This window comes from Melospiza georgiana, chromosome 2, assembly GCF_028018845.1.
Source record: "Melospiza georgiana isolate bMelGeo1 chromosome 2, bMelGeo1.pri, whole genome shotgun sequence".
NCBI lineage: Eukaryota > Metazoa > Chordata > Aves > Passeriformes > Passerellidae > Melospiza > Melospiza georgiana.
The window spans coordinates 109,696,191-109,708,256 of record NC_080431.1 but is presented as its reverse complement, the minus strand read 5'-3'; the positions used below and the strand labels follow the sequence as shown (position 1 = coordinate 109,708,256).

General features: G+C 35.1%; 1 protein-coding gene across 1 annotated transcript in view; it reads left to right on the top strand.

Annotated features, from left to right (window-relative positions):
- The window catches only part of DMD (dystrophin), a 1,043,539-nt gene that overhangs the window by 712,544 nt on the left and 318,929 nt on the right, over positions 1-12,066 (top strand). Inside the window, 1 exon segment of the mRNA XM_058043463.1 lies at positions 8,716-8,951. Coding sequence (XP_057899446.1) covers positions 8,716-8,951 — 236 coding nt within the window.

Sequence of the window (12,066 nt, the reverse complement as noted above, 5' to 3'; positions counted from 1 at the left end):
TTCAGTTTTTCTGCCTAAGTTTCTAGCTTTCCACCTTTAAATCAGTTTTTTTTTTCGTAGTGTTTAAACCTACTTTCTCTTTTTCTCTCTCTCTCTCACCCCCCCCCACTGCTTTTTGTTACAATAACCCAAAATACTGTGATATTTTACTATCCAGATAGCGTCAGCCTTGCAAATAGCAGTAATCTCTCTATTCTGTCTCTTTTTGTACAGCAAATTAGGCCTATTGACAATTAAATTGTGTGAAAATCCCTTTAATTTGCCACAATAGTAGAAAGGACCTGGTCATTCCCCACACAATCCTCTTGACCTGTCTGTTCTTTGTTGACTTGTCTTTTTAAAAGAGCAAAGCAAGCCATCTTTTCCTTGTGAAGGGAGTAGTGCTCAGGGACATTCTTGTTGTGCCCTATCTGAGTCTTTGACAGCCCTCCTCACATTTCTGTCCTGAGTGGGGTCTGCTCTAGAGAGAAACAGCCAGCCAAGAAGTGTGAGCAGAGTGGAGGCTACAGGGAATGAGGAGCAAAGCCCATTATTGCTTCTAGGGTTTCTGTCCTAGTCAGAGAACATGAGACGATGACAGAAGGACGTGCTCCTTGCACCATAGAAGGCTAAAAGGAGGAAAAAGATGGCAAATGAAAACCTCTTCTACTCCAGCTCTAACACTGGATAAACATATGAGATTTATCACTGAAATATCAGACTGCTGTCTTTGTATCAGTTTGGAGCACTGGGGACATGCCATGATGGAGATAGGCAAGAAGAGATTTGCATTACCGATGTTTTTTTAACAGTAGATTGATGGGCAGACCACACTTAAATTCTCAAAGACAGTTCTTCATAGGGTGAAAGTAAAGTAGAGGTTATTTTGACCTGAAAAGTAAGCATAATATGAGAAAACTTGACAAAGATTTCACGAAGTAGTGCCTGACAAGATATTTTTACAATTATGATGAAAGAACAGAAGGTGCTTGTAGTGATTTTAGTAATTCCTTTGTCAAAACAAAGTGACAGTGATGACGTTGCCTTTGAACAGCTGGTTTTAATCCTGCAAAATTTTCCATTTGAGGAATAAGGGCAGACTTGGAGATTTTCGCATGAATTCTGTAATTCTGTTAAATTAGCTAATAACTCTGTTCCAACTATTTCACAGCGTCTCTAAATCTGTTGTAGTGTTTATTTTTTTAACTGCAAGGTACCTAGAATTCAACTGGCTTCTTGTTGTTTTGTATCTGTGTACAATTTTTTATCCCCTTTTTTCAAAGTTCCCCTTGGATAAGATAGTAATTTATGCCTGTTAAATCAATAAATAGACCTTACAAAAATTACAAGAGGTGATTTTAAGAGACTGTAAAAGTTGGAGCTTCTGGCAGTATGTTATTTTTTCCTTATATCAAAGAATTAGCTGTGAAAATTCAGTTACATGCCAATAGCAGTATACTGGAAATGTAAATTGTTGTCATATAGATTGTCATCCAATTGAAGGCTGCATACTAAATCAAGGAACTTGCTACTTTTACTGACAAAAGGAATACTGAGAAGTGCTTGCATCATTTGTGACAGATGTTGTCACAACATTCTTTATAAGGCAAGTATGTGACAGAATTTGATTTTACAGCACCACAACTTCTGTAGTACAAAACATTCATTTTCATGAAACTCTTTTGTAACAACTGCTCACTGGAGAAGACTCTTATCCTTTGGAAAAAAATGAATGCCTTGTGTAGTGGTATAAATAATACTGCTTTTTTAAAAATGTATGAATGGTTCTTGGGCTACCTTTCTTTAGTTTCTGTCTGCTCAATTCTCACACTCACTAAAAGGGATCCATTCATACCATAGCCTTTTGCTTTTCAATTTTTAGTGGCCCCATCAATCATGCTGAACTTTGCCTAAGGAAAGGTTCCTGGAGAATGCCATGCCAATGCTATATTACTAAAAGGAGACTGAACTTTAGAGCAGTTTATCTTTCAGAAAGGTTTGAATGGAGCAATAGGTCCAAGCAGATTAATGCTACCTCTATTTACAGATATATATTACAATCTTCAGTTGGTTTTGTACTACTTGTCCCTGGTTGAGTCATAGTCTAATTAGAATCAAATGCTGCAGATTTAAAGTTATTTCCACCACATGTAGAGCAGTCAATTGAATTCTTTATGTGCACTGTGCCAAGATTATTTCCATGTATTATCTTCTTTCTTAGCTGCTTCCTTCCCAAAGATTTCTCAGTTATTACACTATTTCAAATCTGGTTTTTAGAGAATGTTTGGGAACATAGCTGTACGGGACCACAGAAAGACTGATATTGGAAGGGACCTCTGGAGGTAATCTGGTCCAACACCCTACTCAGACAGGATAACCTGGAGCAAGCTATCCAGGATGGTGTTTCTGTGGCTTTTGAGTATTTCCAAGAGTGGAGATACTGCAAACTCTCTGGTTCAACCCATTGCAGGATTCACTGAAAGAGCATTTCCTGATGCTCAGGAAGAACCTCCTGTGTTTCAGTTGTGCCCATTTTCTTTTCACTGGTGGGCGTTGCTGGAAAGAGCCTGGCTCCACCTTTTGTGCACCCTCCCTTCAGATATTTATATATGTTCATGAGGTCCCCCTGAGTCTTCTCTTTTCCAGACTGAACAGTTCCTGCTCTCTCAAGATTTTCCTCATATGAGAGAGGTCTTGGTCCCTTAATCATCATTGTGGCCATTCTCTGTTCATTCACTGGTCTCTCTTCAGTAGCTCTATGGCTGTCTTATGCTAAGGATCCAAGAACTGGATACAGTTTTCCAGGTGCTGAGCAGAGGGGAAGGATCAGCTCTTCCCACCTGTTGGCAATGATCCTCCTAGCGCAGCCCGTGATGCCAACAGCTCCATCACTGTCCCAGGGTCTGAGGTGAAGCTGTCATTCTCTGGGTGCTCCATATTAACCTTTCTGAAGGTAGAAGTGATGCTTGTTTTCCTCCAGTCTTCAGACAATTCTTCCTTTTGCCTTGATCCATCAAAGTCTGTAAAAAGAATCCTTGCAATTGTTGCTGCCAGATCCACCATCACTCAACTGGTGCATCCCATTAGAGCCCAGGGATTTCTTTATATGTGTCTGCTTTGTTGAAGTATTCCCCAACTTGATTCTCTTCTACAAAGAGCAGTTTTTTAAAATATCTTCTGTACATGGAAATTACCTTGAAGTACCTCTTATGACCAAAGGAACTGTTAACATTCCACTTCTAGGTGTCTTGCATACACAGAAAGTATTTGCAGAAGCTCTTTGCAGCAACAGGTCACAATGTGAACTTTTTTGCTATGTGGCAATAATTTATCCTCACCCTAAGGTTTTATTTATATTATGATGCACACAAGCTGACTTATGTGATTTATATCACTGAAATTCTTAGTGTTTAGCAGAATCTACTTATTTTCTGTGTTCTTACTTCTGTTGTAATTCAGTGTTTGTGATACAAGACTTTTTTTTTACATTGAGCGAAAGACACATCAAAACATCTTGCTGTTGTGTTTGGAGGAACTTGGAAAAATGCATTGTAAAATAAATGGCTTAGTCATACTCCCAGATATAAAAAGGAGGATGGCAAGAAAATTCTACCAGCTCTATCTTATGACAAAGAAAGATCTGAGAAAGCTGGCACTTATCTTCCTACTAAATTTAAAGTTCTGATGCCATTTAAAAATCTAGTAATAGTAACAGTAACGTTTTAAAAACCATAATTTTGTAGTTGTTTTTCAAATATAGCAGTACACATTCACTTGTTAATCTTTTTCTTTTTTCCTAAGAACTTTAACCTTGACTTTTTATTTTCTTTTGAACTTCTAAGGGTTTTTTTTAGTTTCAGCCCCTTTATCCCACTGCACAGACTATTTTAGATCTAAACTTTAATTAATAATCCCATAAACTATCAGCTTCTCCTCTCTTACCTTTAATAATTAAAATTATATATAATCCATAATGAATTGTTAAGAGTCATAAAGAACTTCTAGAATTAAAATGTAGTCTAGGCACTTAACTTGTGTATTAAACTGATAGCAGTAACATATAATGTGAATGTTCCCTAAGTGTTAATGAAATTAGGTATAAAACTTTTACCCATTTATAGTCTATAAAAATTGCTACGTATGAAATATACATGACACAGTTACCAAGTCTTCTTTTTCTAGGAATTTTTTTTACTAAATATTCAAGACTAAGAAAATCAAACATTGGTGTTGTATTAAAATAGAAAAGACTCACTTTGAAACAAGATTTTTGTCTTTAAAAGCTGATTAAAATGTTAATAAAATGTTAACTTTGAGATACAATGCTCTAAGGATGCATATTTTCCACATATAGAGCTGTGGGTGGAATTTTGTTGGCAATAATTTTTGATCAGCATAAAGACTTTATTTTGAGTTCAGACCACTAGAAAAAATAAACATTCCAAACATTCCTTACTTTCAAACTTCAAAGTTGATGGGCTTTTATTTGAGGTAATAAATTTTTATTATTCATAATATTTAATCAGAGCTCTGTTGGCCACTATTATTTTCCTTTCAGAGCTCCTTTATGACCTGGAACCCCTGGCAGGTATCTGTAGCTCCTCTGCAAAAAGTGTCATTGTGTCATTGGCAATGAGCACCTTGCAGGGAGGGGCTGTACTGAATGGGAGAACTTAATGTACTCTTAACTTTATTTCCTTTGCAGGGAAGGACAGAGAGAGATGATGAGTGATTCATTTATCACTGGAACAAGTCTAAATAAATCGGTCTCAGAGCTGTCTTTCCTGTTCTCTCTCCAAGAAGTCTGCTTGGATTTTAAGGATACAATTGTGGATGCTCTAACTAACTTGTGGATGCTCAACTGTGGTTGCAATGCCACAGGCCAAGGGGGGAAAAAACATTAAAAATGTATTTTAGTAGCTGACAGAATTTCACCTGTGTATGCTGTGGAGTTTAGTTGTTCCAAATCAATCTCACAAGGATAAAGTGCTGATAAAATGAGATGGAGATTTCCCATGAACAAGCCAAACCTGCCTGTGTGCAATGTGGCACCCTGTGAGCTGCTCTTTAGCCCACAGAGTGAATACTCACTTGTTCTGCTACTAAAGAAGTCAGTGTTGCCTGTGTTAAAATAGCAAATTCACTGAGTGAGGTTGTCTGAGTGTATAGCACAAGGTACAGGTACTCTTTCTCTGCTTGCTCACAGTGAGTAAAATGCAGCTGAGTTTCCTTGACTAAAACAAGAAGGAAGTTTAGTGGGTGTATTTTACTGCTATTCATGGCATGAAGGATTTAAGGCTGGAGTTGCCTTTAATTGGTGCTGCTCACAATGGAACTAAAAACCCAGGCTAGATCTCTAAATTGCATTAAAATGTATATCCAGTTACTGTGTTATTTCTTCTTTGTCAAAAAGCTTTGACCTAGTAGATGCAGTTGTCTTCCACAGTTACAACTTAACCAGCGCTAAAAGCATTCAAAGGATGGTTAAGAACATTCCTGGGAACTGAGGCAGTTCTGCTTAAAGACTGTGGCTTGAAAGAGGGTGTTTGAAGGGCTTTGAAGCTTTTGAAAGCATTGTCATTCTTCCTGTCTGTTCTGCTCCTGTTCAGTACCTAAATAAGGAGTTTTATTTGTTCTAACTTGTTAGTTTGACCCTCTCTTGAAACACAGCATGGAAATAAGCAGAGTAAAAGGGAGAAAAATTCTTTTCCTGCAATTGGCTTCATTCTGTTTTACTTGGGTTTTGCGTTCAATATTTGAATTTCAATTTCATGTCACATTCCAATCAATCTAACTCTTCAAGTTTAACATTACAGATTTATTTATAGATGAAAAAATACCAATATACTCTCAATTTCATCAGCGTATTTCAAAGTTCAAGAACAAGTTGAAAATCACACCTATTATTTTGTGTTTTATTTTTCTTCTGGTATTGATCTGTGTTAAAGTGCAGAATGTGCTAATGAGAAATCACATTTAAAACTTTATATTTGTGTGATTTAATGTCTTAAATTCTAATTTTCCTTTTGATTTTCATGCTTATCGTATCACGGAAGTGAACCATTATAAATGGTTTTAAATATATTGAAAGATTAATTCCTTTATTTTTTATGACGTGTCATTAGGATAGAATTTATAACTCAGATACTTGAAAAAAATTATTCAAGTTTTGCATTTATAAATCATTTGTCCTGAGAAAAATCCATAAACAAACTAAAATTAAAAGACCCCACCAAAACCAAAAGCAAAAAATTGTCCCCTTTGAGTCACAGAAACTGTCAGTGCAGTTCTGGATAAATTTTTTCAGAATGAGATCTTTTGCTACATATTGTTGCTAATGTTGATTTATATTTGTCTGTTATTTTTATACAGTTCTGTTAAATGAACTGTGTCATATCTTTGCAAGCATAAACAAAGAGAAATAAGGGATAGATACTGTTCTAAGTGGCATTTTTGTTCTGAGGGGAGATCAACTATACAAACACTTTCTAAAGGTAATTTTTATAAATAATTTGATAACTCAGATATTCTAATGGTCAGTTAAACTGGAACACATTATTGCCATCTTTAGAAGATGATAGTAGATAGTGGTGGATCCTGATGTTTTTGTATCGTCAAGATCCAAAATTATTATATTGGATATATAATATTATACTGAACTGTTGCACTTCTACTAGTACCTTATAATAGTTTTTGTAATACTTGAAGAAGTTTCTTGATGCAAAAGTACTACATCAAGGAAAAAAACCCAAAAATAATTAAACAAAAGCACACAAAAACCAGACCAATGGATTTAAAAAAACAAACAAAAAAACCAAAACCAATAAGCCAAAATCCAGATCAGTAAACCTATAATCATTAGAGGATTAGAAACACCCTTTTCTGAAATGGCTGTCACTGGGGAAAAAATAAATAAATTGATATTAAATGGTGAACTTTTGATTGTGTATTCAGGTCAAAAATACGTAAGATGCAAATAGATGCCTAAATCTTCTGATGGATGTCCCAGTTTGGAAAACTGTTCTTCAATTTACCTGAATACTGATGAGGAGAAAAATTTCCTCTGATATGAGAAAACTTCTGTTTAACCTATGTGAATGTCAAATTAAGCAAATGTTTTCCTGTTGTCTAAGAATTCCTGAAGTTACAGAGGAAGTATGAGGCCTTGGCTTTATGGACAAATCGCTGAACCCTGACCTGGGTTTTCATGTTTCAAACAGACTTTGCTGCAAAGCCATGAATGACAATAAAAAACCATTAGACTCTCAAAAGTAATAGCAAGGAAAAAACCAAAAAACTAGCAAAAAAACTAAACAAAAACCAAAAAACCTAATGTTCATGGAGTCACATTGTTTTGGTGTTTTGGTTTGCTTTTGTTGAGGACAAGCTATCTCACAAGAAGAGGGCAGGAAACTGATTTTCTCTACTCTGTAGGAGGGCTGAGAAAAATGCTAAAAACCCCATTTCAGTCCTTTAGAAAATACCATTTGTTAGTTCAATGCTAGAAAATGTAGAATGCACTCCACAGTGCTTTTATTTCTGCATTACTGGTTTAGTTATTGCTGTTTCAACAGCTGATTTAGATAGAGATTCCAAAGTGTAGGTATTTAGTTTCTTTTCTAATACTGTGGAACCTCAGTGAAGAAATGACATGTTTTCTTCTGTTTCCTCTGTTTTAGTTTTTCTTCTGTGATTGATCTTTTCAAAAAAATGAGAAAAAATTATAATTTAGTGTAACCTCATCTGCAATTACATCATGCATGAGGGATTGCTTTTGCATCATTAACTGAAGGTCAAAAATAGCCCAACAGTTCATAGCCATCTCTTTGTAAATAGCAAAAAATCAAGGAGAAAAGATCAGTCTTGAACTTCTGAATGATTTTATGTTCCAAACTTCTCTGTCCAATGGTGTGTGTCTGTGGCACATCTCATCATTTTTGCTGCAGAGACAGAAATGCTGCTTCAGTCTTGAGTGAAGTCCATTCCATCCCAAGCAATGAATAATTCACAGATTATTTAAAACCCATAGCTAATAGATCAGGGAAAGACACTAAGAAGATGAGTCTATTTTCCTCCAAAAGAAAGGAAAAAAAAAACATTCACAAATATCCAAATAATAGCACATAATATTTTGAAGTTATGAGGTGGTAAAATAAACAACTAGTCAAGGCTGAATTTCTTATTACATAAACTTCCATATTGGCCACAGGTCCTGTGGGAAGCACTTGATGATAACATTAAGTGAGAAGATTTTTGGTCAGACAGTTTCACAGCTACAGAGTGACTTGGACACAATGAATGAAACTTGTTTCTAAATACATGGTTATGCTACGATGTGTTGCATAGTCCAACCAACTTTTTTCAATCTGTCTTCTGGCACAGAGATATTTGACCACTACTGGACTTCTGGAAAATTACTCAGGCTTAAACAACCTTTAGCAAGGGGTTCTTGTTACACTGTGAATTTTGGTAGTTCCATCTGGTCTTCTAAGGATGGAATTTGAATATGCTGAGAATGCGTCATGTTAAGCAGAAATTTTAATATAAATATTGTGGGGAAAATGAATTAATATTTTCTTTTTGTTTTGATTTTCATATTTTCAGATGAGGTAATATTAAGGAATAGGCTTATTCCTGTTTTATTCTTTCTATGGCATAAATTCTGAAATACTGAAATAAACATTTATCATAGTTCATTTATTCAGTAACTTGAGATTTTTTTTTTTTAAATTTCAGTAACTCCTGGTGAAACTGTTGCTGTGGATACACAAACCAGGGTAACCAAGGAAACCACCACCTTCAAACCAGAAATGCCATCTTCTGTGCTTTTGGAGGTTCCAGCCTTGGCTGACTTCAATAAGGCATGGGCAGAACTCACTGACTGGCTTTCTCGACTGGATCGAGAGATAAAATCTCAGAGAGTGAAAGTAGGTGATCTTGATGACATCAACGACATGATCATCAAACAAAAGGTATGAGAAACACTGATTTTTCAAGTTGAAAGCCTCATGATCTTTGTTCTGTATTAAATCCTTTCAACAAGGAGCGCAGGAGAGATGATAGGCTGCAATACATGTAGTTGTCACTTCAGCTACTTTATCCCATGAACACAATTATTGGATGAAATGTTTAGATAATAAATTGAGGAGAAAATAAAAAGTATTTACTACTTTCTCTGGTATTTGAAGCAGATCTCTCTATGTTTCTGTTGCTTGTGCTGTAAGAGTATGCAAACCAATGGTTGAAATATAAACTTCTTGAGAATAAAGGAATTGCATAGTAAGCTCCAGGTTGGCAGGAAGAAGACGACACTGTTTCACACCTTTTCTTATGTTACTTCTTAATAACTTTCTGAGAGCCTTACATGCTGCTCTCAGTTTATCAAAGGCTCCTCAGTTGTCTTAACAAAAAGAGCAGCTCATTAATGCAATTGTTTTGTCAGCAAAACTGCATCGCTGCATCACCTACCTTTGAAAACACAGAAAAACAAGGAAATACATGTTTTAGGAGAAAAAAAGGCTAAATTTTAGCTACTCTGTAGCAATACAAGTAATTTTGTATTATACAGCTCTAAAGTAATTACCTGCCTTCTAGATTTACCATTGTTCAATATAAAAGAATTGCCTTCCCTGCACAGAACTTTTCAGTGCTAAATTTCCATTCAGTTCAATTCTAAACTGAGTTTAGGATTCCCAATTATAAGATTCTGTTGTTTTTTCTCATAATCTTCCTCCTCATAAAAAAAAATCTGATTTATCGTAAGGAAGATATTGACATTCTTCTCTTTGCTTAAACTAGAAATAGAGGGCAAAAAAAATGTATCCATTTTATTGAGGCTCTGTACTGAGACATTTTAAAGAAAATATGCTGATGTCTCATGGGATTGTTTTTGCTGATTTTCTTTTACTTCCTTTCCCCCCCCAGTGCTTTAAACTATTTTTGAGAAATTTGGCTGGCTTTACCTTCTGTATGATGAACATGTTAGTTTCATCTTGATTAATGATGATTATATTTGCTAAGTAGAATTACATACTGCTTCATTAATTAAAATACCCTTAAAACAGAATGGATATAAGTGATAATTCCAGTGCCATCTGCACAGGGCATTAGGTTAAAATAGTTGTTATGTCATTTGGAAATGTTGATGGCCAAACTTAATCTTTTAGAGATTTTCAGAATAATTTTGGTTTTAAAATTTTATATTGTCAAATACTTTGTTCAGCATTTTTCAGTTTTCTTACTTATACCTCAGTTTAGCATTTTATTCTGTCAGGCAAAATCCTTAGTTTGCTTCCTTCTGCAGATGTGTTTTACTTAAATATGAGATCAAATTATTAACTCTTCAGAATCTCAGTTAATATTATGTATGTTTTAAAATTAACTGCTTTGAATTTGCATTTTATCTTAGTTCAGGGCTAAAATATTTTAACACTACTGCAGTCTGTTCCTGGCTGGGTAGCCCTGTCTCTTTTTTTGATAGCATGCTGTGCTGGTAACAAAACCAGCAGGAAAACTCTTTTTTGTCATGCTTACCTCTCTAATTGGCTGTGCAACAGAATGTGACATTTAATATATTCTCTGATGAAATGGAAGAACCAAAGTCTATATATAGACTGCAGTTCTGTTAGCTGTCTCCCTCTTCTCCAATGATCATCTTAATATCACTTAATACATGGAAATGAATGCCATGAAATATTCCATTCTTCTTGTAAATCTATCACTGCATTATTAGTTGAGATTAGGATGGGCAATTTTTTTCAAAGCTGACAAAAAATTTTTAGGTTTCTCAAAAAAAAACCCCAAAAAACTGACTCTGCTTTGTAATGAGTGGAGTGTCTGCAGCAGTCTGTGAGCTGATGAAGTTGGACGTGTGGGTGCTTGACTAATCCGAAAAGTCACGCCAGATATGATCTAAGTTGGAAATCCAAAAGTAGCGCTTACCCTCCCCTGATCTGTGCATTCCATAGAAGATTACAGGGATATTTTTCCTGTGGCTGTAATTTAAAAGTCATTGGAAGTCACCACACTGCATCGTGGTTTATTTGGAGAGTTTATTGCATCTTTACAGGTACCTCAGTAAGATTTAATGAAAGTTCCATCCTTGTAGATTGACCTGATTTTTTTAAAGTCAGTTCTTAGACTTAGCTGTAAAATACCATCTGAACACAGCCAAATACTTCCCTTATAAAAATGCATCATTACAGAGATAAATGCTTAAAGAAAGCTGTTTCACTATAAAACATCTCTAGCTGCTCACCTAGAATTTTGAATGCTTCAAACAGCTCATCCTGTTGTTGTGTTATCAAACCCTTACTGGTTTTGGGTTTTGTTTCCATTTCATATTTCATTCAAAGCAGAGAGCCACATTTCTAATAGTAAATTGCAATGTCAGAGCAAACATTTTAAAATGAAAGAAATCCCATAACCTGGCAGTGTATGTAACAGGCCATTTTCCAAATCATTCAGGTAAAAATGAGTGACCTTAGGTTGTCCTTTCTTTCACAGCAGCCTGTAATGTTGTTGAAGCTCCATCTCTGAGGTCATTTTGGTTAAGTTCTCTTCAATCTGATTGTATAAAGGATCACAGCCACTAGCTTTGCCATATTTTTCCTCTATAAAAGTTTAAGACATCATTAGCCCTCACTTGAACTTTTCTTGGAGCTGATCTCAGTGAATTGGCGCTCTTGTGTGAATAGCACATACACGGGTTAATTATAGGATAATAAAACTCAAAAAAGACAACTATTTTTAAAAAAGACTTATTTTAGCAGCAGCTTCCCCTTAATGAAAGAAAAAATACAAATTAAATTCTCCAAAGTGGTGCACATAATATATAGTAAAAGTAGTGTACTGAAAGAGTAACATAATGACTGCTCATTTCTAATATCTACAGTTAATCTCTCAGTCAAATGCGTGGTATACTTCAAACAAATGCATTACCTATTTTAGTCATCTATGATTGTGTATATCTTGTTAAACTCTATATAATTAAACTACAAGATACTAAAAAGTGTGAAGTAAAGATATTTAATACTAGCATTAATGTCATCTGTGCTTTCATTAAATGAAAATTATTATATTTTTCTC